At 43.0% G+C, this 26364-nt stretch overlaps 2 protein-coding genes across 4 annotated transcripts in view; both read right to left on the bottom strand.

Moving 5' to 3' along the window:
• Positions 1-546, bottom strand: part of DOK7 (docking protein 7) — an 80847-nt gene extending 80301 nt beyond the window's left edge. For all 3 annotated transcript variants that reach the window (XR_011363813.1, XM_069976395.1, XM_069976397.1), the window contains exons 1-2: positions 441-546; positions 272-317 (exon numbers count right to left, since the gene is read on the bottom strand). Coding sequence is in view for 2 of the 3 variants with exons in the window: in XM_069976395.1 (XP_069832496.1) it covers positions 272-317; positions 441-494 (100 nt within the window). In the remaining variant the exon portion in view is untranslated. The remainder of the gene's footprint in view (positions 1-271; positions 318-440) is intronic.
• Positions 547-9993: 9447 nt separating this feature from the next.
• The window catches only part of HGFAC (HGF activator), a 44369-nt gene continuing 27998 nt past the window's right edge, over positions 9994-26364 (bottom strand). The window contains exons 9-15 of the mRNA XM_069977358.1: positions 24274-24451; positions 20088-20173; positions 19633-19873; positions 15734-15873; positions 14572-14709; positions 14173-14321; positions 9994-12606 (exon numbers count right to left, since the gene is read on the bottom strand). Of these exons, the coding sequence (XP_069833459.1) occupies positions 12427-12606; positions 14173-14321; positions 14572-14709; positions 15734-15873; positions 19633-19873; positions 20088-20173; positions 24274-24451 (1112 nt within the window). The 3' untranslated portion in view covers positions 9994-12426. The remainder of the gene's footprint in view (positions 12607-14172; positions 14322-14571; positions 14710-15733; positions 15874-19632; positions 19874-20087; positions 20174-24273; positions 24452-26364) is intronic.

Raw genomic sequence — 26364 nt, 5'->3', positions numbered from 1 at the left:
ACCTACAAATACAGTCTGGAAGACTTTGAACTGAGAGGATAAAGTTGGATTTATAAATTTGAGTAATTTTTATATCAAAGAAGATTTTTTTTCAATGACTCTGCCACCAGGACATACAGCGTAATCAGTAAAGCATGGAGCCCCCTGCCTTGTGCCTTCATAAGGAATACTTCCAAGAAAGTTTACCAGTATACTAGCAGATAAATACAGGTTCTGTTATCGATTAGTATGGTCTAAAAACCAAAAAGGGGACAAAGAACGAGTACCATACCTGCCACAGGGGAAGGTTTTCGGAGAAGCACCCACCTATTCTTCCACTGAAATCACAAAACAACAGGAAATGATTAGGGAAATCGTACCAAGGACCAGTTAAAATTCCAGGACAAAATGTTTCCCCGGAAATCGAAGGCGACGGTGGAAAAAATGACCATTTCGCTGACCTTTTTTCCATCTCTCAATCTGACTTGACCCTCCACCACAATCGAATCCGTCATCTTCAGTCATGGTTCCAAACAGCTGCTACCTCCTCTCTCCCCTCTCTCTTTCTGAACGTACTTAAGCTGAAGGGTCACTTTCAAAATAGCTTTAATAGCTCTGCCTGGCAGGAGACAGAGAGACAGGGAAAGTTGCATTTTGTGACACACGCAGCCTACTGCTGAGCAAATGGCCACTAACTTCTCCAGCCGCCTCCCTCCGGCTCTTACCACGTCTCTCACCCACCCACACCAGTGGGCACAGGGATTTAACAGCTGTCCAAATACTTTTTTTTTTTTTTTCCGCTTCTTTAAGGATGGAAATTATGCAAGAATGCCATGCCTCTAAGTTTACATTCAGAATAGAAGACTTTATTCTGTAGAAGGTAGAAGTGGGAGGCAATGGCTGTTTGGACATGCAGACTGTAATCCCACTTATTATCTCTTTATCTGGTGGCTTATGAATGGAGGAGGAGATGTAGGCTCCAGAATTCCCAAAAAATCCCATGCCTAACAAGGAATCGGTGACATAATCCGAGTCCTGGATAGTGTGCTGACTGTACAATGTAGAACATCGCCATTGAAGTTCCTAGATAGGTTCCTTAAAATACGCTGGATATTGCCCCCATGCTGTTATTTCTGGGAAGATTATTGTGACCTTATAAAGCTCAAGGATGTGGGTTCTGTGGAATTACATAGTGGATTAGGATCTCATATATGGTTTAGGTTCATTTCTTATAATACACATCACAGATGCTGCAAAACTGGAAAAAAAATTCAAATCAACTGGTGTCAAAAAGTTAAATCTCAAGTCTTCCAGTACTTATCAGCTGCTGTATGTCCTTCAGGAAGTGGTGTATTCTTTCCAGTCTGATACAGTGTTCTCTGCTGCCACCCCTGTCCATAACAGGAACTGTCCAGAGCAGGAGAGGTTTTCTATGGGGATTTGTTACTGCACTGAACAGTTCACAGATAAATAGAAAATAAAAAGATGTTGCTTAGCTGTCCACCCTGACCAGTGTCTTGCTGCCTTTTCCAGCATTCCCCACTGACCGCAGCTGTCTCTTACAAACCAGTCTCTGCAGTGACAGGTTGCTCTGCCAGTCACTGGCCATGGCACTGTCCCATCTCGGTCAGTGATTGGCTAAGCGGCCTGTCTCTGCACAGATGAGTTCAGAAGAAGTTGCCATCAGCGGGAGACCTGGAGAGGTAAGTATAATATTTTTTATATTGTATAAAGCAACAATGAGTAGACCTAAAAGCAAGAATAGCTGCACGGATATTGTGAAGGATGTCTGTGAAGCCCATGCCGCATTATCTTTGAGCAGATCGGCACTTGTTTAAATATTCTTACTACATCTCCAGTGGTGCATTTGCTGCCAATTCTGCAGCAGTAATCTAGGGAACTGATTGGAAAAATCCATAGCTCTCTCATAAGTAGATAAAAAGAGGGGTCATCATGCCCTAAAACATCAGCACCAAACCATTGACTTTCTGTACTTGGTATTACTAGAGAACGTGGGCTCCCTGGAACTGCAATACTTTTTCATGAATATTTGAATACTCTGCATAACAGATGAATGATGCCTTGGTCACATGACTTGTTCACATGGTTTCTCATAGTGTGATTCTAGCTCAAGCTAGCAAAGTGTGTGCATCTCTTAGTTCCGCTCCTTCTAGGCATATGTGCACTTAGGCCTACAAAGTGCTATTCCTAGGTAGAATCATGATGAGATTGAAAACCACATAAATCCTTGGGAACTGGATCAAGTCAGTACAGTATGATTGTGCAATGCCTCCTGTTCATCGATGTTCGTGTTATCGCCTCTTGTCACAAAGTCAGAAAGACAACATCCTTAAACTGAGAGCCCATGCTTTATCACTTTTTGCACATAGGGTGTACGGTCAGCACTGGTCAATGTTGTGTGTCCCAGTGGTTGGGAATACAATGATGAACTGGACTGAAATGTGCACATATGGGAACCTCTGCGAGGATGGATCTCTAGATTAGAGGAATGAGGGGTTGTCCAGCGTGGGGGCTATTTTTTCATATGGCCGGGGAGGAGGTGGCTTAAAGAAAAGACGTCCACTCACCTCCCCGGTTCCAGCGGCGGGTCCAGCATTGCGTCGCTCCGATGCCCCGTTCCCGGCCACTTCCGGGTGTCTGACACGGGCCCGAGACGTGACGTCTCAGGTCCACTCAGTGAAGGAGGCGGGATCCCGCCTCCTTCACTGAGTGGCTGAGCGGACCTGAGACGTTACGTCTCGGGCCCGCGTCAGACACCTGGAAGCGGGCATCGGAGCAATGCGGGACCTGCCGCTGGAACCGAGGAGGTGAGTGGACGTCTTTTCTTTCAGCCACCTCCTCCCCGGCCATATGAAAAAATAGCCCCCAAGCTGGACAACCCCTTTAATGATTTATTCTAATTGGGCATCACATACCAAACCTAGGGCATTGAACAGTGTCTACACAAACCACCAAAAAGTATTTACATGACATTGGGATATGAACCAGACACCAAACTATAGGTGTTCTATCGACCTCATGCCACTGCCATCAAAGCCTATAAGGATGCAATACAAGACAACAATGGAGGCTGGAATGGAGCTCTATCCTTCTCAGCCATGAGTTCTGATTTTTTTTTTTATTCAGTGATAGGATGATTAATAGGGGGATTGGTCTGGAGGCTAGAGATAATCGAACATCGGGAAATCTCAGGTTCAATCGAACTCGAACCTTCTTAAACCTTCAGCATTTGATTCCTGATGCCTTCCTGTTCCGTGGGGAAGGAGGAGACAACCCGAGCACCGCCTGGAATACAGGGATACAGCCTATTACCTAGGCTGTATCCCGGAATTCCAGGCGGTACTTGGGCTGTCTCCTCTTTCCCCATAGAACGGGAAGGCATCAGGAATCAAATGCGGAAGGTTCGAGAAGGTTTGAGTTCAATCAAACCTGAGATTTCCCGATGTTTGATCATCTCTACTGGAGACCACATGGGCCTTCGCAAGGGTATTTCACACCGGTCCTACTCCCGGGATTACTGTGTGGGGTGGTGTACCTGGACCCCTGCAGTCCTTATTCCAGGTACACTAACAGCTTGGAGTTACATTAATTTGTTCATAGTACCAGTAGTCCGCCCATTTTTCGGAAGTGCACCAGGAGCCATTTTTCATTATGATAACACCAGCCCACATGTTACTCATGCTAATGTGAGCAGCCTGCATGGCCTATATGTGCTACCATGGCCTGCAAGGTCTCAGGACTTAACTCTCATCTATGACATCTTGGACGTCGTTGGTCGACAATTGCTAGGTGAACTGCCAGCAGTGGTTTGTGGTAATTTGAGTGCCCAAGCGCATTCAGCGTGGCAGAACATTCCAGACAACTAATACATTGATCATTGATAGGAAGCCAAGGCGGGTGTATTTCTTTGTGTGGCACTTGATACTGAGTACATCGGGATGATTTGAATATTTTTTTTATCTTTAACATATCATTATCATGTCTATCGATTCTTTGATTTTCACAATTCCTCAACTTTTCTTTATTGGTTTTGCAATTTCAATGTTGAGGAGTAAATTAGAATTTGCTTGCAAAAAATTACATGTACAATGTAATGTACATAATAAATACCTCTTCTGTATCTTGATCCCAGCCTACGTGTAACTGCATACAGTATGGAAAGCACTCGCCTTCCCATTGTACTGCAGCTTGATTTCTATTTAATGAACCCCAAGGATCTCATGTTTCCTTCTTGTGTTGGGAGAATTTCACAAATAATCTCCAGGCCTCCTGATAAAAATCCATGTAGCCTATCAGTCTGAGAAAATTCTTATTTTGCCTGTTGCCGAATCCAACTCAAGAGGTGGCAGCTGTGCAAGATGTCATGGTGGGGAGGGGGGTACACTGGGCAACATACGGACAAAACTCACTTAAAGTGTGTAAATTAAAAGAATTCTCTTATGCCCACAGAAAATTACGAGCACTGCTCTGAAATGTAGGTTGACTTGAAAAATTGAGAAGCTTATCTTCACCTGCAGCAAAAGAAAGGTAACAGTCTATAAAGTATTGTTTATGTGACTCAAATATCAGTTAACCAGGGTAAACCTGAGAACAGCTTGCAGGTTAGCCTTATTAAGTGCATTCCATTTGAAGGAAAGTAATTTAGAAATGCATTGCAAGTTGCATTTAACGCCTTGAAGGGGTACTCCAGAGATTGTTTTTGTTCATTTTTTTTTTATTCAAATCAACAGGCGTCAGAAAGTTATATATAATTGTAATTTACTTCTGTTTAAAAATCTCAAGTCTTCCAGCACTTATCAGCTGCTGTATGCCGTACAAGAAGTGGTGTGCATTCTCATCAGTCTGACCCAGTGCTCTCTGCTGCCACTTCTCTGTCCAGAGAAGTAGAAAATCCCCATAGAAAACCTTTTCTGCTTTCGAACGTTCCTGACATGAACAGAGGTGGCAGCAGAGAGCACTGTGTCAGACTGGAAACAATACAATCCTGACATCAGTTGATTTAAAAGAAAAACTTTTTTGCCAGAGTAAAATTTCGTTTTTGCACTTTTGTTTTTTCCACCTTGTGTTTAAAAGGCCATAGTGCTTGCAGTTTTTCAGTTTTCTGGTTTTGATGTGACCAAAAATCAGCAATTTTGCACTTTGTCATTTCTTTGTGCTTATAGGGAATGTACCATCAGGCCTGGGCTGAAGCACTGGAGGCGGGCTGACCCTCTCCCAGTGGTAGGACACTCCCGCCTCTCTATGACACGGCTCTATTAGAATCAATGGAGCTGCATCATAGAGGCGCCCGGGTTTCATCCCACTGGGAGTGGGTCAGCCCGCCTCCGGTGCTTCAGCCCAGGCCTGATGGTACATTCCCTTTATGCCATTTACCATGGGGGATCAGGAATGCCATAATTTAATAGTTTGGACGTTTCCGCATGCAGCATTATCAAATATGTTTATTTATTTATTTTTATTTATAAAATGGGAAAGGGGGTGGATTTAAACTTTTATTATGGGATGGGATGTTTTATTAATGTATTAATGAAAAAAAATGTTTGTTGTTTGTTGTTCAGACAGCATGAAACATCTAGAATGGGCTAGAGCTTTTTATGTAAGACAATTACAAGGCAGAACAGTTCTGGATCCTATATAGACATTTGTTTTCTCATCAGGAAGGATATGATGCCGGAGAAAGAAGCCTAGAGCTTTTAACAGATCCTAAAGGGGATGTGTCATCAGGAAATTACCTATTGTTTAAATCAAGTTTTTATATTTTTAAAGGGAAACTATCAGCAGGTTAGATGAATGTAGCCTGCAGATAGCTCCCTAGTGGGCATGGGGCGCTGAGGATGATGGTATGTCTCTTACCTTCATCCTCAGCGCCGTTCCTTTTTATTGCCCCCCCCCCCCCCTCCATTGACCACTATGCCATCAATACACCCAGCTCTACACAGGTTCTGTACACCATATAAAATACAGTGCAGTTATCTTAAGTGACTCACAGGGGAAGTCTTCTTTGATCGGAGTTCTTCCCTTTTCATTTTCTTCTCCCTCTGCCCTGCCAGACAGACATATTAGGCTCCTCACTCTGGCACCATCCTCATCTCTACAAACTGCTCATCTGTATTGGCCCCTTTACACCCTTATGTAGTGGGTATCCCTGACACTGACTATGTGATCTCCCTTATAGTATATGCCCCACTCTGTGTAGCCACCCTATAGATGGCCCCTTGTTCCGTCTTCCACATAGATGGCCCTATGTGCATCTCCTAAAGAGCCCCCCTCTGTGTAGTCCCCCTATAGTAATTGACATCCTCTGTGCATCCCCTATAGTATATGGCCCCCCTTTCCGTAGCCCCTCCATATAGATGGCCCCTCTGTGTAGTCCACTATAGTAGATGCCCCCACTGTGCATCCTCTATTGTATACGCAACCCTTGTGTAGTCCCCCTTATAGATGGCCCCTTTGTTGTCCCCCTTATAGATGGTCCCCCTCTGTGTATCCCCTATAGAATACACGCCCCTCTGTGTAGTCCCTCTTATAAATATCCCCATCTGTGTAGTGCCCCTATATATGGCCCCCTCTGTGTAGTCTCCCTTACAGATGGCCCCCATCTGTGTATTCCCTCTTATAGAAGCCCCTCAGTGTATCCCCTCTTATAGAAGGCCCCCCCTCCGTGTATTCCCCCTTACAAATGCCCCCCATGTTGGCCTCCTCTGCCCCCCTTATAGAAGGCCCCCCCTCTGTGTATTCCCCCTTACAAATGCCCCGTGTTGGCCTCCTTTGCCTCTCTTATAGATGGCCCCCGTGTTATTCCCCTTATAAATGACCCCCTGTGTTGTCCATCCCCCTTATAGATGGTCCCCCATGTTGTCCCCCTATAGATGGCCCCATATGTTGTCCCCCTATAGATGGCCCCTTATGTTGTCCCCTATAGATGTCCTCTCATGTTGTCCCCCTATAGATGGCCCCTTGTATTATCCCCCTATAAATGGCCCCTTTTATTATCCCCCTATAGATGCCCCCCCTGTATAATCTCCATATAGATGGCCCCCCAAATAATCCCCCATAGATGCCCCCTTTGAAAGCAAAAAAAACTAAACAACATACAACTCACCTAACTCCTCCATCAGCTGTCTTCTCCTCTTCTCCCCCAGGGGCTCCCTGGGGGTGTCCTAGGGACTCCCAGGCAGCACAGGTACCAAGTTCAGTGTCCACCGGGGCTAGTACTTCTGGCACAGGGAGCATCTCTGTCACATGCTCCCTGTGCTGAAAGTACAGGCCACGGGCGGACACTGAGCTCCCTGCTACCTGTGCTGACCGGGGATAGGACGGCAGTGTGGTGGCAAGGGGGGGCCCCCTCGCACGTCCCGCCCTATCCCCAGTCAGCACAGGTAGCAGGGAGCTCAGTGTCCGCCCGTGGCCTGTACTTCCAGCACAAGGAGCACGTGATAGAGACCTTCCCTGTGCCGGAAGTACTAGCCCTGGCAGACACTGAGCTCAGTACCTGTGCTGCCCAGGAATCCCTGGGCCACCCCCCACCCCCCCACCCCCGGACCCCAAACAGCTGCAGCAAACGGGAGGCCGAGCAGGCCTAATGATATTTCCTCTTTAAGAATTTTTTTATTGTTTTGTAATTTTCCATTTTACTATCTATATTATAAAATAATCCTAAAATCTTGTAGTTTCGAGTTTGGCTACTAGTCCTAAAAGTGTTTTTCTATGTTCCATACTTCCCCTTAAAGGGTAGTTCACCAACAAAAATTCTTTCACATCAACTGGTCCGAGCAAGTACCAGAGATTTTTAAGTTACTCCTTTTAAAAATCTCAAGTCTTCCTGTACTTATCAGCTGCCGTATGTTCTGCAGGAAGTGGTTTATTCTTTCGATTCTAACACAGTGCTCTCTGCTGCCACCTATGTCCATGTGAGGAACTGTCCAAAGCAGGAAAAGTTTTCTATGGGGATTTGCTACTGCTCTGGACAGTTCCTGGCACAGACAGAGGTGGCAGCAGAGAGCACTGTGTCAGACTGGAAAGAATACACCACTTCCTGCATGACATACATTTTACTATCTATATTATAAAATAATCCTAAAATCTTGCAGTTTCCAGTTTGGCCACTAGTCCTAAATGTGTTTTTCTATGGTCCATAGATTTATTTATAGTATTTAGTATATTATAGTATCTGTATCCCTATAGTTGAGCTTATGTGGTGGTATGTAATGTTGAGATCCATACAGCCGTCTTTATGCGTACAAACGTGCCCTCTTCTACCTATCTGTCATGTTGAGATTGACGTTTCTCTCTGACGTCTTGACAGATAGATCACCTCCAAGGCTGCACTGATGCATGCACCAAGCTGAATGCACAGCATTTAACCCCAGTCTGTAAGCTGACACTGGCTGATGGCTGAGGTTTGGGGAAGGTTGGATTTTATACATAGAGTGAGCTTACCAAAATATGCTTGTCTTATGAAATGAGATATACTTTCCATACATAAAAAAGTTATATAAAGAAGGGTAACCCTAGGAGGAAATTACACGTTTCTCCAAGAAATCTGATATTACTATAAATTCTGGATGTATTAAAGTATGTGTGAGATGCTGCAATCACAGACTGGGTGTCTGCATGGAATTAACATTTGTAAAAGTCCAAAATATTCTGTAGCTCTGTCCATACACTGACTAATAGTAAATAATATAACCTATAGATATTAGCCAGGGGTGCTGGCAGGTCACGTACCTTGGGCTCTGGGTGCCAACAAGAAATTTGCACTTGTGATATTTCCTAGTCACACACTTCATTCAGTCACCTTTACACTCACTTGTTTTTGTTCACCTTAATTGGAATATAGTATATAATCTGGAAACATTTTGTAGTTTAAAGTCATGTTCACACTACACCTGTAATTGTTTTACTCTTTGCGCCAGGGCTCTTTTTCTTTTTTCCTTTTCCTTGCCATTATCAGTTCTTTTTTATTAGTATCATGTATGTGTAGATCATATGTTTTGATTGCTTTTTATTCTATTTTGTGATATCAGTAAAAAAAAAAAAAAATTTTGATGTTGCTGTAGTTAAAGCGAGTCTGTACCCACAATCTGACCCCCCCAAACCGCTTGTACCTTCAAATAGCTGCTTTTAATCCAAGATCTATCCTGGGGTCCGTTCGACAGGTGATGCAGTTATTGTCCTGAAAAAACAACTTTTAAACTTGCAGCCCTGTGCCCAACGGCCGTGGCTTTGAGTATCTGTGCCCTAACTTTGCACCACCCCTCCTTCCCACCCTCTTCAGCATTTTTTCTATTCCTCTGCAGTGAAAACTACACAGGAGCCGTAACGATGCGGCCCATGTGCCGTGGTGACACAGGTGATGAATAGTAGACAATCTGCCTGGAGCATTCCTAATGATGAGTAGGGAGGGGAGGGGGCCACAACCGTTGGGCACAGAGCTGCAAGTTTAAAAGTTGTTTTTTAGGACAATTACTGCATCACCTGCCGAACGGACCCCAGGACGGATCTTGGATTAAAAGCAGCTATCTGAAGGTAAAAGCGGTTTGGGGGTGTCAGATTGTGGGTCCAGAGTCACTTTAAAGCGGCAATCATTTTGAGGTTGAGTAACAGACACTATCTCATAATGACAACTATCATTCTAAAATAACGGTCATTATTTGAACTCAGAATGATGGCCGTCCAAAAAGACCCTCCAAAAAATGGTGTGGGATCAAAACTTACATTTTAGGGTATCACTATCTTTGGAGTGGTTATTCTAACTCACTATGTTATCCCCTTTCCCCAGGAAAGCGGATAACTATCTGATTGTACTGGCCCAACTGCTGGAAGCCCCCCATTCTCAAGATCCCGTGGTGGGTCCTAACAGTTAGACAAACTTAGAATCACCATGAAGATGTTGCCCCCAATTAGATTTGAACCACCAACTACTAAGCCCCATGTTGCCTGTGCTACTCCTTTTTCATATTGTGCTGAAAAAATTTGTATCTGGGACAAAAGTTTTATTAGTTTATTTGACTTTATTAGGTTAATAATTTTTTTTTTCTTTATGGCTTCAAGACAACACAATAAAAGAAATCTGGGATGCATGGTCTACAATACTGTATTTTACTATGTCACTATCGGCCACATATAGTTCCCCGATGACAAGTGAGAAAGCAAATAAACTATATAATACAGTTTGTATTATCTAAAATCTGAATTGTTCCAGATATTCAGGCAAAGTTTTTGTTTTGTTGTCTTTTAGGCTATGTTCATACAATTTTTTTCCTAATTATGGCTATGTTCACACAACGTATCAGACCGGCCATTCCGTGACCCCGGATGATCTCTCCGGCGGCAGAGCTCTGATGCGGCCGCTTCAGCACGCGCCCGCATCAGAGCTTCCCCCTGCACACTATGGAGCGAGCGGCCTGAGCCGCTCGCTTCATAGTGTGAACTGACAGGGTTTCCTACGTCCACAATTCATTGAATTGCGGCCGCAGAAAACTGACATGTCAGTTATTTGCGGGGCCGCACCGGATCCCGTCCGGAGCGTATACGGTGTGTATACGCTCCGGCCAGGATCCCATTGAAACTAAGGCATTGTTCCACCCCGCAAAAACTACGGCCGTTGTTGCCATCGGCAACAACGGCCGTAGTTTTACGTAGTGTGAACATAGCCTATGGCTGTATTTAGACATGATTGTGGTCATTTTTAATAGCCGTAATAATCAAAATACTGGCGTATATTTGCCAGAAAAAACGGTGTGTGAACATACCTGTAAGCTTAAATATTTGTTAACAAAAAGTGACCAAATTACTTGACATCTAAAAAAAACCTTAAAATATATATTTCATAAAAATATATATTGAATATAGATAATAAAATATATTGTAACTATAGTGACACAAATGAGTGTGAAAAATACTGGGGCTACATGCTGATGTTTTTTTGTGGCAATGCATAGCAACTAAGAAAAGTAAATAGGGTCATACTGCAATCCACAAGAGGGCGTAACCATGAGCCAACAGTCTCAAAAAGTTAATTTCTAACAAATTTTTTGCAATGCCGCACTATTGGGTCAAAGTGCAATCCCATTTACGTATAAGGTACACTGCAGTGTGATTCACACAGTGCGACTGTCAGGAATGTTTAGTACCTGGTGTGAACTGGGCCTGGTGGTTTTTTTTGAGTGCCACACCCGACTGCTTCTTAGCTTCCGGCAATGGCGGAGTTAAACTGAGAAGCTGCTGAACTTGATAATGCACCTGTTGTCGTATGTGTGATTGACGGGTTCCTCTGCCTGTCTGCTACCTGGAAGATGAGAGCGCTGGTCCAATGGGGATCCTGACCAGGCTCTTGTTCAGCATAAACCAAAGCTGAGGCAGAGTTCCAGTGCTGGCTACTAGGTTAACTTCCCGGTCCCAGCTTTCCCTGTATACTCCTGCGATCCCCGCTCCTAATCCCGCTTTTTTGCTCGACTTGTTACCTCACCTCCTGCCTGACTATCTGACTATCCGTTTGCTTACTGATTTTGTACTGTGCTGCCTGTTTGGATTTTGACCCGGCCTGTTTGACTATTCTTTTGTGTTTGTTTGTCTGTCTTGTTCCGTGTGCACGTAGTTAGCGCAGGGAACGTTAACGTGGTTGTCCAAAAAGGGGTGGAATTGTGACAATATCTAATATCTATTTGTTCAAATTCATATAAAGTAAAATGTCAGGGGCTAACAATAGAGGTGCAGAGGTAGTGACACAGTTGGGCCCTGGAGCCTAAGGAGGCCCTAAATCCCATTAAAGGGGAACTATCAGCAGGTAAGACGAATTTAACCCCATTGCACAGGATACGCCAAAGAGGAAAGCATGTCTCTTACCTTCATCCTTGGCACCGTTCCAGTGCAGGTAAGTAGTTTGCTCCAAGGTCCAGTTAAGAGCACTGTCCCCACAGCACCGCTGTGGCCCGCCGCGGGGGCGGATTGGCGCTATGGATGCAGGCAGTGCTCCTAATGGTGCCCCAGTGCTCTTAATGGTCTTACCGGACTGTGAAGCAAACTACTAACTTCACTGGAATGACGCCAAGGATGAAAGTAAGAGACATACCCTCATCAGCATCTCCTGTGAAATAGGGGGCTATCAGCAGGTTAGATTAGTCTAACCTGTTAATAGTTCCCCTTAAAGCCACACAAGCATTCCAATATACCAATACTACAAATGATGCATGATAGATAGGGGACCCTCTAATACTGATTTTGGTAATACCTCTGAAATCTTCTGTGTGCCCAGGTCATACTATTTTTATTCTGGTAATTTACACTAGTGTCAAAAATATTAAACAATACAAATGATAAAGTTTACATGGATTCTTCACTTCTGTCATCCATTGCAATATTATATTTTAACCTTAAAAAAGTATAACTTCCGTATCTTTATTTTGAATCTGAGAAAAAGAACAACTATCGTTTCTTATCAACTTTTTTGGGCATAATTTTGCTGTTGATCCACTGCACATAGTTAGACACTTTTGTGTACACTCCGGGCTTGTTCAGCCTGCCGCATCCATCTCCCCAGCTGACAATTCCATACAGGTAGGAGATCTTATCCTTCTGACAAGCCAGTGGTCCTCCTGAGTCACCCTAAATTTAACAAAGAGGATTTCATAAAATTCAAATTTTATAAAGCAATACATACATACAGAGCTACAGCTGCCATGAGGCAAGCTGAGTATCTCGCCTCAGGCAGCAGATTGCAGAGTCCCCAGGTGGCATTTTCTGCTACACATGTCTTGCTGTTGCTCCACTGACCTGTAAATGATGGCTGGACACAAATGTGAAATTCAAGGCAGGACTAGAAATCCAGTAATTATCTGGCAACAGTATAGCTATTATATAGAGGTATACAGTACACTTTGCTAGTACTATTATAACCTACCGATTTTGTGCAAACATTTCTTACTTTAATAATTTTCAAAGGGGATAGGTTTGCCATTTCAGTTTTTGCCCCTGGTAGCAGAAAAGTTAGTATCTAGTTAACAAATCCCATTTTCATATAATCTATTCAGATCTACAATTCTGTATCCCCAACTCTTGTTCAAAGTGAAAAACGGTTACAAAGAGCCGTTGTTTTTCTAGAGGACCGGTCCTGTATGACAATCTATTGATTGGAAAAAGCACTGTGTAATGCTCAAAAGATGGCTCCTGTACGGAGACCACCAAAACCCACCACATTAAAAAGGAGCCATCCCTTTTCTAGGCCCTTACCTGGAGGGATATCTAGCTAGTCCTGTGTGCTGAGACTCATAACTGTGGTTCCGCAGACCTCTTTGCTTATTGAGGTTTCACAGTTGACAATGCACCTCGGATTTCACTGTATGAGCCCTTTAAACAGGAACCGACAACGTTCTCTTTGGCTGGTCTCCCTGGCATTAGTGATCTGTTTGCCATATTGGTCTACTAGGCATTGCTCCCACATAGCCAGAATCCTGCTGCACACTGATGAGGGGCAACACCCCGAAACAGCTGTCTGTGGATGGATACCTGGATTTGGTATGTTCCTTGATCATATCAACAGACTCATAATTGAGTTGGATATTGATGGAAGAGGACACTTAATATGGTTGTTTTTGGTGGTCTGCGTACAGGAGCCATCCCTTTTCTAGGTCATTCCCTTGAGGGATATCTGGTTAGTCTAGTGTTTTAAGACTCGTAATGGAGGCTCTGCAGACCTCTTTGCAATTTTTCCTTTGGAGTGGATAATCCCTTTAAGAAGTGGGGTTTCTTTTTTTGTTATGCTTATTGTCAATGCACTGTGCAGCTAGGAGATAGATAGATAGACAGACAGACAGACAGACAGATAGATAGGAGATAGATAGATAGATAGATAGATAGATAGATAGATAGATAGATAGATAGATAGATTCCACTTATGTCACTAATAGATATCCAAAGCAGATTGCTCTTAACGAGGTTTTGATCAGCTCAGTCCTACTGGTGGTGAAACTTCAGTTACCTTTCACCACAAGTCCTGAAGATAGCACTAAGATTATACCAGCTAAGATTGGAGACCCCCTAAAATATAAACTGAGACCTATGTTTTGTGTATTACAAAGCAAAAGGGGCTATAAAATTAGTGGCCTACCCATAGAAGAGGATATCCATGTGTCAGGTTCCCCTCTTCCCACTAAATAAAGTTGAAGACCTCACCTGACAGGCATCAATGTTACAATCAAAGTTGCCGGCACAAAACATGTTTTCACTGAGTTCAGATCCATAGACTTCAGGACTGCTGCATTTATTGTCAGACACTATCGGCACCATGGCCTCTTGTAGAACGCTCGCATAATCGGTCTCATCTAGAAATCATAATACAAGTCTGTAAATAAGGCTTTGGTTAGAAAAAGTCTACCTAAATGTATTGTAACCGTTTCAACTCTCATTCACACATCACATCGGTGAACTGCAGTCAAACTGTGGTTCTCCTCAATTTTTGATTTGAATGTGGGTCCTGAACTAAGCTGAACATCTCCCAACAAAAAATGAGCTCTTATGACAATATAATCTAGAAGTATCTCACTACATTAGATGATATACAGAGTAATGTACCTTCATTCATACGACCCCATCCAGATATATCACACATGTGCCCTTCCTCAAATGTGACACCATCGGGTAGACAGATCGTCTGGACAAATGGAGTTTTCTTGGCACATTGACCATCTTTCTTTTTCAGTTTTATTAACACTGGAAAAAAATGGAAATGAAAGGAACATAGTGTGAGACATTATCCCTCTGAAAAAGCAAAATCACAAAATACACAGAATGAAATGGAATTTAATATGTAATGTTGGTCTATACCATCGTATACATGTGATCACACAGAAAAATTTGAAGAAAGTCGTTAAAGACCATGGTTCTTCCATTGTCTGCTGGAATTATCTTGACGTTCTGTTCACATGTTCTGGGAAGTTTCCACGGCTGAAGAAGTTGGACGCTGCCCTAGGACTGGTAGGTTAACATGAATACAGCCTATGACTATGTTCACACAATGTATATTTTCGTAAAACCACGGCCGTTGTACAACTGCCATGATTAATACGAAAATATACGTGCCATTGCTGCCTATGGAATCCCGTCCGGAGCGTATACCAATAGTAAACACTCCGGCCGGGATCTCTAGCGGCACCGCAAACAACTGACATGTCAGTTTTCTGCGGCCGCTATTCATTCACTGCAGTATCGGCTGGGATAATCTTTTCAGAGACCGGCTGTTCCGTGAGCCGGCCGGGTCATGGAACGGCCGGTCTCTTACTATGTATGAACATAGCCTATGGTTGTATCCATGTTTTCTTGGACTCCCTCTGGCTGCATCCAACTTCTGCAGCTGTGGAAATTAAAACATTGAGTGTTCAGGTTCGGATAACATTGCTTGGCATCACTGCCCGTATATCCTTAAAGATCTCCCATCATGCACTGCTAGGGCCAGTGTATATAGGCATGTAGCCATTGCCGCCAAGTAAATGGAGACCTCCAGGGAAGAGCAGAGAGCGGGGGACACATCAGGTCAGTAATTATTGTTTTGCGCCATTTTCCTCCTTTATCCTAAACATGTAACACAACCTCCACCTACCATGTGTATGTAGCAGTGAGGTCTCTGGGGCCACTCAGACACCAGGGCCCTTTCTTTGTGGGACTGCTACCCCGCTTTACCCCCATGTCTAGAAAGTCTTATCAACCCATTGTAGTTATATAAAGTATTGTTACTCACCAATGTCATGTTCATTGCGTTTAAACACATTATATTCAGGATAGAAAATATATCTGTCAATCTCAAAAGTCTGAGTGACGTCTGTTGTCTTATTGAACAATTGCTGTCCCAGAACCACCGTCACGCTGGATTTCCGGGGGCTGAAAATAGAACAAAATGGGCTTGAATGCTTTCCTTGGAAGAAATTGTATATCAAGCTAGAATTAGATTGACTAAATCAGACCCCCAAGACCCCTCGGGGAAGGGAGAAAGTAGTCCTGGGTGATGTTCCGAATTCCCTCATTATTAGTGAGAGGTTTCCAGAAATGATGGGGGTGAAGGGGGGTCTGACACAGTCACTTACCACACATCATACCTCTGAACACCGCCAACCAAATAATGCAGCTTTTTTTTCCCTTGTGGAGATCCCCCAAACATTTTGTAAAATTTCCCCAAAAAATTACTTAGTGGTCAGAGCGAAAAAAATTAATATTTTCGTATAATTTTATAGTCTTTTTATAGTCACTGATTTAAACAGCGGTTTCATTTTCTTGCTATGCCTCCCATTTTAATATTTGACTATCTGTAGTTTTGACTGAAAAGTCAGTGGGACGGGATGTAAATTCAAAACAGGGAGGAAATACATGGCATGGGGGGGCTGATTAGAAAGATCATAGGGCATAAATCATGTTCACGGGGTGTAATTATAAATCTTCAGAGCCTGGCATTCACACCCTATTTTGCAATAAAGTTCCTGCCCATCAGACTATTCAGACTTTTTAGTACAAGAGTAAAACCTCTAAATCTTGGGAATAGGGAGGAGAAGCGAGAAAGTAAAAACACAGTTGGAATCAGGGCACCTGACACCACTTTTTATATTTACTACAAGACCTGTTTAAGGGTGCGTTCACACGTACAGGATCTGCAGCAGATTTGATGGCGCAGATTTGAATCTGCAGCAGATCCGCAGCAGATTTCATGGCCGAGAGTTTCTTTGCATTGAATCTGCAACTTCAAATCTGCACCATCAAATCTGCTGCAGATCCTGTACATGTGAACACACCCTAAATATAAAACCCCTTTTAAAGAGGAGCTGTCACCCTGACCTGTCTGTTTTAGTAAATACATGCAATGTCCATAAAATAACTATTCTGGAACATAGCACCAATGTGACTTTCCTCTGTTATTCTTACTAAATATGTTTGACCCAATAACCAACTGGGCGTTACCAGTTAGGGGCATGTCCCTACACATTCTGGCACTGTCAGCTCTGACTGGATAGTGATAGATAGTGTAGGGACATACCCCCAATTGGTAACACCCAGTTGACTATTCAGTTATACATTTCCAGGAAGAATAACAGAGGAACGGCAGAGCACAGAGCTATAAGAAAATTGTTCCTGAATTGTTATTTCAGGTGCATTGTAGGTATTTGCGATGAGATGTAACAGGTCCTCTTTAAGGCCCCGTTCCCACTGAGCAAAGCTAGCGGAATTCCGCGACGGAATTGTCCGCCGCGGAATGCCGTTGGCCTCCCGCTCATAATGGGAGTCTATGAGAGGCGCGCGCTCCTGCTCTGTACACGCTGAAGAATGAACATGTTCATTCTTCAGCGCGTACAGAGCAGCAGCGCACGCCTCCCATAGACTACCATTATGAGCGGAAGGCTAACGGCGTTCCGCAGCGGACAATTCCGTCGCGGAATTCCGCTAGCTTTGCTCAGTGGGAACAGGGCCTAAGGCATCAGGAAGGAGAGATAGGCATCAATATCTCATATCCTGGGCTCTGACACAATAATGGACCCAAAAGATAGAGCAGAACATAATCCCATTTGGAGACAACTTTTTTTTACACCCTCTCAAACCTCTTAGACCTGCCACTGTTCTCCACTGATTTACACAGCCTATACCTTCTCAGCCAATCAGAGACTGAGGTAGGTTAACTTATCACTACAGACAGTGGTTGACGGAGTGGGCATTTTCTTCCATTTCCTGTGTGTTAAGATTGGATCAGGAAGTGGAGATCAACAAGGACCCAATGTTAGAGCAGCAGCAGTGGGGGGTGGGAGAGATGAGTAATGCTGCTTGTTTCAAAACTAAAATTATTCTGCCAGACAACCATTTATTGTATGATATTACCTAACACAAAATTGAAACATTTCAAAGGAAATTTTCCTGGTAAATTATCCAAAATGCAAATAAATTGCATTACCTGTCAGTGTATTGGGGAAGTAGCTTCTTCCTGAGTCTAAATCACTGCAGATAACAAAGACATTACCCATTCCAGCTATACTCATTCCCGCTGCAGGTTTATCTACACAGTAGGTCTCACACAGTCACTTTCAATTATGTTAAAAACTATAAGAGCCGAGTAGCAGACATTATTATAAGAAAAAGGGACATTGCTAATGGTAGATGTTACAGTGACTCTGTAAGTATAGGAGTGACTGCATGCAACCATCACAGCTGTCAGCTTATTAGAGGATTTAATGCAAAAATAATAGTGACAGATACATTTTCCTTTGTGTTGCATAGGAAACTAGTGATGATCCAGCTTAAAAATGATATAAATTAAAGTGATACTGTTGCTGTGTTGCTGTGTGCCAAGTATGTAGGTCAGCAGTATCTTGTATGTATGCTATGGGATGAAGGTAGCATTCTGCACTCCCACCACTAGATGTCTCACTATAGTCTATGTACTACTACAAAGCTGATGGAAAGTTTACACAAGGGTTAGCTGTGAATGTGTCTAAAGTCATGTACTTTTCTCTGTATGCCATTGTCTGTTACACTGACTGAAAACCGATCTGAAAGCTATCAGATGGCTCACTGAAGGGTATATAGAGTGAAGTAGAGCAGGTTTGGGGTAGATTTGTCCAGAATTGTAGCCAAGAAAGAGGCAAAAATGTGTTGTTCCTTCTGCAGTATATTGCCAGGGCCTCGTCTGGAGGCCAAGACCCATCTGTGACTCTATCGAGAGACTCTATTCCTGATTCAAGTATCCTGCAACCTAGACTGTCAGATTAATTAAACCCATGGTGAGGCTACTGTAAACGTGGAATCGAGGCCGATCTATGGGGGACTATCTTCTCTTCAGCCCTGTCTAAGAAGACAGGAGTTAAGACTGCATGTTGCAGCAGAGTTCTCAGCTTTAACTGCTCTTACCTAACTGCTAAGTTTCTGTAGGAGTCTTCCCAATGGCTAGCTTCAGGTTAACCCACTAGGTGGGCCCTGTGTTCCTGGATCTGTGTCACTCAGTGCCCACGAACAGCATTAGGCGGGTCGTCATAGCCACGGATTCAGGTATGTCTTCTTCAAAATCCCCACAGCTGAGTACCTAAGCATCTAGCTAGGACCCCCCCCCCCCCATCAAGTAGTCCACTGAAGTCTAAGTCAAGTCAAAGTCAAGTCTCAATTTTACAGTATTCACAGACTTTGTTCTAAACTTCCTAAAAGTATTTCCTACAGTAAACCTGATTTTCAAAGTGATTTATCCAAAAGAATTCCGAGCACCCAGCTCACTTCAAGGTATCTTAGTCAGTAACATTCATTACTATATTCTTGCACCTTTGTGTATGGTGCCTTTAAGAAGAAATTTACAAGTAAAGTTGCACCTGTTGAAGTCTAAGCTAGACTCTGAAGTTCCTCTCATTTGCACCTGCACTTACATTGTTCTACTTTAATGGGCGTGTGTCTGGTATCACTCGGGCTCTGTGACAAGAGCTAAAGAGGTACTCCACCTGCTCTAGCTAATACCACCTGGCTGTCCTTGGTTACCACACTGGTCACCCCAGTTTTCCTGGCTCAACGGACTCTAGTACAAAGGAATCTTAGTTGATAACCTAGCCATGACTAGGGCAAATGTTTTCTCTATAGAGTTACAATTTAGTCAGCTAGAGAAGACAAAAAATTACAATGTACCTGAAAGCAAAGCAGTGTGCAGCTGAGACAACCCAGCAGGGCATAATGAGGCTTCCAGCGCAGAACACATCCCCAATGTATATTGCTGCCATCCATGGGTGAGAACCTGGAAGAGCCGACAGACCACCCAGGATTCGTCCTCTTGCGATAACACGCTTCTCATGTTTTTGACCACATTTAGGTTTTGAAACAGCGAAGAGACCATCTTCTGTCTCCATTACTACTCTCCTTGCTTTGTCAGCTATAAAATACAATGTAATAAAGCATTAAAGGTAGAGTAACTGGCAAAGGATCTAGATGACCTGCCTGATAGGACTAATATAGGACTTTGGTTGTGGTCACTTTCCATGTGTGTGATGAGAGGAAGGTTTAGGGAAGGTATTGTAAAGCAAAGCGGGGGAAGGGGGGTGACTACTGTGAAAGTCCAAGGTGAAGCCGACATGGTGAATACTTACTGCACAGGTTTACGTGGCAATCCTCCCAAGACACGTGGTTCTCCTTCATAACATAACACCAAGGAGCTGCGTCATTGTCCGGGCTCCTTGGAAATAGTGATAAATCACTTATTAATATATAATATTTTATAATATATATTATACTATAACTTGCATTTTCTTAAATTCACACTGTATATTTCCAAGCTGTTTCTCTGGATTGAGATGTCAAATTTTAAGATGATGAACCTTCTTATTTTATGGATGCACCAAGATGTCACAGGTCAGCCGGCTATGGACTTTTGAAAGCCTATGTTGAGTTCAGTATTGCAAACAGATTGTGTGTGCATTTCTTGCTGTGCCATCTCCTCCAGCGACTCTGTCACCGTCTGGCCCCTTGCTTTATTATATTAAGCACTTACAGGGGTTATCAAGTGAAAATCAAAAAGTTATATAGATGTGTGATTTACTTCTATTTAAAAATGTCAAGTCTTCCTGTACTTATTAGCTACTGTATGTCCTGCAGGAAGTGGTGTATTCTTTCCAGTCTGACACAGTGCTCTCTGCTGCCACCTCTGTCCATGTCAGAAACTGTCCAGAGCAGTAGCAAATCCCCATAGAAAACCTCTTCTGCTCTGGACAGTTCCTCACATGGACAGAGGTGGCAGCAGAGAGCAGTGTGTCAGCCTGAAAAGAAAGAAACACTTCCTGCAGGTCATACAGCAGCTGATAAGTACTGGTAAATTACAAATCGATATAATTTCTAAAACCAGTTAATTTGAAAGAAAAATATTTTCGCTGGACAACCCCTTTGAGATATTAGTTTTAGATGAGATACACATAAAAACAGAGAATTTTAAAGGGATTTGCTACTGCTCCGGACAGTTCCTGACATGGACAGAGGTGGCAGCAGAGAGCACTGTGTCAGACTGGAAAGATAACACCATCTCCTGCAGGACATACATCAGTTGATAAGTACTGGAAAACTTGGCAGTCCCTTTAAAGGACAACTCCAGCGGGACCCCCCCCCCCAAAAAAAAAAAAAACACAGACACACACACACACCATACTCACCATCCCTCCGGTGACGATCGCCACTCCATTCGCCCGCCGTCCGCCTCACCGTCACCTGCGTCCGCCGTCCAGCGATGTCTCTTACTTCCGGGTCCATGGGAGAGAAAAGGCTGCCAGTGCGCTTGCGCACCGGCAGCCTTTTCATTGGCTGGAGCGCATCACATGGCTTCCAGCAAGCTCAGCCAACCAGCAGCCTTTTCTCTCCCATTTACTTTCAATGAAGATGCCGAGGAGGAAGAAGATCCGAACCGCCCCACGGCTCAGATGCCGCCCAGATGCCGCCCGGGAGAAGAGGACCGTGACGACCGTAATAGGTAATGTATACATTCTTTAACTTCCGGGGGGGGGGTGAAGGGGGCCAGACCGGGTATTTAACCACATTACAAAGTTATATAACTTTGTAATGTGTGTTGAATAAGCCAAAAAAAAAATTTGTGGGAGTTGTCCTTTAAGAAACACAACTATATATATTCCATAAATGCAGATATTGCATACTGACAGTATGTTAATCAAAGCTTCAACACATTATGATCCCTTGACTATAAAATCCCCATAAAAGCTTTGAAATAACCCTTTGACACGTTTGTTCGCTGGCTCACAGGGTAACACCATGGGGCAGACCTGCAATATTTAAATTAACTTTATTCATCAGCTGTCTGAATTAATACATGCGGAAAAATGATGCAGCACTGTGCCGTGCATGATGGCTTTACATGTCAGGTTTAATAGGCAGCAGGATTTGGAATTGCATAACAGTGCCACCTGCTGGCCAAGGCTGGTAAAGTGTAAAGACATCAAGTCAAATACAGTAACAGCAAAACAAGTAAGCAAACCATGTACAACAAAGTTTATAATATATCCTAAAAAATATTTTTTTTTTTCTGTCAACCAAGGTTCTAACAGAAAAAACAATGTATCAAATAAAGCAACAATCAACATGTATATTTGTTTTTGTAATCAATAATATTAGATAAAAATGTGAAATTTGGAAAATGAAAAAAGAGAAAGAAAAGAAATCCTTTTACCACCAACAAATTCTAAGCTTTGTTTTTGTAGCAAGTTTTTCATGGTGAGGGAGATAGACATAGAAAGGCTGAGGCTGTCAGTACAATATACGGCATTACATTGGGCACAGAATATTACAGGGATGCCCTAACCTCAACTACTTCAATGGAAAACAACTTCAGTTTCAAATACAATACACATGGATGGGGTTATTTTTGTGCAGTTTTGTCGGAAGCCATCACCAGGATTTCAAGATTTCTGGCAGTATTGATGGAACTGGGCTTGACATTTAAAGGGGTTGTCCAGAGAAAATCTTTTTCTTTCAAAACAACTGGTTTCAGAAAGTTATAAAGATTTGTAATTTACTTCTATTTAAAAATCTCAAGTCTTCCCATACTTATCAGCTGCTGTATGTCCTACAGGAAGTGGTGTTTTCTTTTCAGTCTGACACAGTGCCCTCTGCTGCCACTTCTGTCCATGTCAGGAACTGTGCAGAGTAGTAGGAAATAGAAAACCTCTACTGCTCTGGACAGTTCCTGACATGGACAGAGGTGGCAGCAGAGAGCACTGTCAGACTGAAAAAAACACCACTTCCTGCAGGACATACAGCAGCTGATAAGTATGGGGAGACGTAAGATTATTAAATAGAAGTAAATTACAAATCTATATAACTTTCTGAAACCAGTTGATTCAAAAGAAAAAGATTTTCACAGGATAACCCCTTTAAAGATCAATATATAATCAAGGAGAACCTGCCTAACTGTATAATACTGATTGGTCATCCTCTGGGACAGCCAGTTGCTATTTAAAGGAGAAGTCCATCAGCAAGCAGAGACAGGTGGCAACATAATAAACAATCACTATACAGCATTATACTGTCATGAAAAAAAAGCAAAAAAAAAAAAACTCCTACATGTCATATAGACACGTAAAATGTTTTGCTCAATCAGGATGTCAATGCTGAGACCCGGACTGGGAGAAGTGCCAGCAGCTGAGCTTTACTCCCTGGCTCACTGTTCATTCCTACTCATTGTAATAGACAGTGGTGATGTGGTGTACACGGTGTCAGTGTGGGGTGAAGAATCACAAAGTCTCTTTATCATAAATAATCTCGTTTTACTTGGAAAGTACTTGCGTTAAGCAAGTAATACAGCTTTGCTTTGACAGGATATGTTTCTCTTGATAAAACACTTGATAAATACACTCGGTAGAACACTTGATAATACAGCAAACAGATCTGTGATAGGGATACAGTGAAGAGTACAGTCGTGCTGAGTAGCGTGTTACGAGATACAAAGAATCAGAGAAGCAGAGAGGAGGATGTTGTGAGAGTCCCAACCCAAGTAGTACGGTGCTCTGCTGGGATGTTGAAGGATGAGGTAGAAGAATACTTAGAAGAAGAAGAGAATACCTGATGCCCTACCAGTGTTGGGGGACCCGTCCTAGAGGGTGACACAAGGCCCCAGAACTTGTTACCTGGGATGAGCAGAATGCTGAGGATTTCCTACTGAAAATCGCGCTGTGAGATAGAGTTCCTAGGCTCTTAGCAACTTTGCTCTATCCAGATGAATTCCTAGCGTACTGCTGTCTGTGCATACTGTCCTGCACTGTGACTCTCCTAGTCCACGGAGTAAGTTGAGATTATCTATGACTTGTCCTCTCCTGTGAGGGGTCTAACACTGCATAGTGTTGTGTAGAGTAAACGGAGGAGAAACTATTAGCTGTGTCTGTTCTTGCTTCCTACTCATACAGGAATCTGACTAAGACTGATCTACACTTCCTATCACCCATGTGACTTCCTTCCTCAGCGTATCTAAGGTGTGCTGTGAGTGGGTGAAGAGTGCATTAGAAGAAGTAAAGTGAGAGATGATAGGATAGAAAAAGAAGACATTCCCATAGGTTCACAGATCCATGTGACACACAAATAAACAATAACCCTTTCCATACTTCAGCAGAGCAGCATCTATGTACATACATCTTCAATAACGACATCTAGTAGCGAAACTTTATCACTACTTTCATCACCACTGGCTCACAATAAGTACAGGCGTTTACGAAGGGTGTAACCAATAGCAACACCCGTGGTGGGAGACCACAATATTAGATAAATAATGTGTCTGGTTCTTACCTGCAGTATGAATGGGATCCTAAACCTTTGGCAATATAGTTTTCCTCAGTGCGCGTGTGAATCTCTCGATATAGAAGATCAGAATCCCACCTCAGACAGCTGTGGCCTGACTTACTTCTCTTTGCCACGCCTCGATATTCAGTGGCGTTATCGTGGTCATAGCAGCGCTGCTTTGAATCTGTAGTACATAACAGGAAATGATGAAAAATAATCATCTGTGTGTGTGTGCATGTATCCATATGTATAGTACTGATGTAGCAGAGCCCAGGCTGTAGGTTCTCTGCACTCCTAGTATGTCTGTTTAGTAAATTCTTGCATTTCCCTTGAAATAACAATTGACAACTACCTGTAGGTGTTACCATTGTTCTTCTACATAAGATTTGTCGCTACATAGATGTTGAAGGAATCCATGACATGATTGTTACCATGTCTCTAGACCTGGCATGAAGCCCTGGAGGGTCCTAGAAATTCTTTATTCATATTACCTCAGTTAGGGTGCCCACACACTTGTCTTTTTGGTAGCATTTTTTTTCTGGCCACCACAACAACACCAGAAAAAAGTATGCATGCCAGAGATTTGTGATTTACTTCTATTAAAACATCTCAAGCTTTCCAGTACTTATCAGCTGCTGTATGCCCTGGGGATTTGTTACTGCCCTGGACAGTTCCTGACATGGACAGAGGTGGCAGCAGAGAGCACTGTGTCAGACTGGAAAGAATACACCACTTCCTGCAGAACATATAGTAGCTGATAAGTACTGGAAGACTTTTTTTTTTATAGTAGTTTTGTAAGTGGTTTTGTAAGTAAATTACAAATCTCTGGCACTTTCTGACACAGTTGATTTAAAAGAAAAAAAAATGGTGAACAACCCCTTTAATTGATGAACTCCATGTAATGCGGCCACTCCAGAAAGGAAGAGGCTGACGGGGGGTTCATAACTGACAGTCTGGTCCCCAGAGGGATAATTTAACCCCCTGTGGGCCAGACTGTGCTTAAACACGGCCTTAATGCAGGAGGGCGTAAATGTACGCCCTGGCGCAGTCCCGAGCTATGGAGCGGGCTCACGAGCTGAGCCCGCCCCATAGCGGGTGAAAACCGGCTGCTATCTGCAGCCAGGCCCTCCGCCTCAATGGCGGGCCGTGACCGCAGCGTTTAAGTATAAATGACCGGAGCATCTCTGGTCACTTAGCGATTGTGAACCCCACAGCGTGTCTGCAAGGGTCCCAATCGCATTTCCTGACTGCCGGAGGTCTTCTCCTTACCTCCGTGCATTCGCCGGATCGGTCATCTGATTCAGCCTGCCACTGGCAGGATGAATGAGAAGATCACAAATAACACTGATCCCTGCAAGAGTTTTAAAAAAGTGCCCCAAAGCCCAATAAAAGTGTAAATCACCCCCTTTCCCATTTTATTCATAAAACACATAAAAAGTAATAAAGCTAATTAACATAATATATACCGTAGCGTGCGTAATAGTCAGAACAATTAAAATAAAACAATACTATTCCCACATGGTAAACAGCGTGAACAAAAAGCGGTAAAAAAACAAATATTTTTTTAATGACATTTTATGTATAAAAAAATTAATAAAATACGTTTGATCTAAAAAAAATGTTATTAATAAAAACTAGAGTAGAGATCATGACGCAAAAGATTACACCTCATAAGACCCCATAGGTAAAAAAATAAAAGCGCTATAGGAGTCACAATAGGACCATTTTAAATAAGTTTTACTGCTAATAAAAATAGTAAAACGTTAGAAAACCTAGTAAACCTGCATATTACTGTGTTCAGACCGACCTATAAAATAAAGAAAAAATGCCAGTTTTATTGTTAAGTGCATTACGCAAACATGGAACCCCCAAAAAATTTGGGGAATCGCATTCTTTGACCCAAATTCACCCCATAAATGTTATTTTGGGGGTTCCGTCATTTATTTTATGGCAGATTAAAAGATGCCATTACAAAGTACACCTGGTCCTGAAAAAAACAAGCCTTCACATGGCCCTGTAGGTGGAAAAATGAAAGAGTTATGGTCTTAGAAGGCGAAGAGGAAAAAACGAAAACGCAAAGTGACAATTGGCCCAGTC

This window comes from Dendropsophus ebraccatus, chromosome 7 (assembly GCF_027789765.1).
Source record: "Dendropsophus ebraccatus isolate aDenEbr1 chromosome 7, aDenEbr1.pat, whole genome shotgun sequence".
Lineage (NCBI taxonomy): Eukaryota > Metazoa > Chordata > Amphibia > Anura > Hylidae > Dendropsophus > Dendropsophus ebraccatus.
The sequence above is the reverse complement of the archived record's forward strand: the minus strand, read 5'-3'. Positions and strand labels throughout refer to the sequence as shown.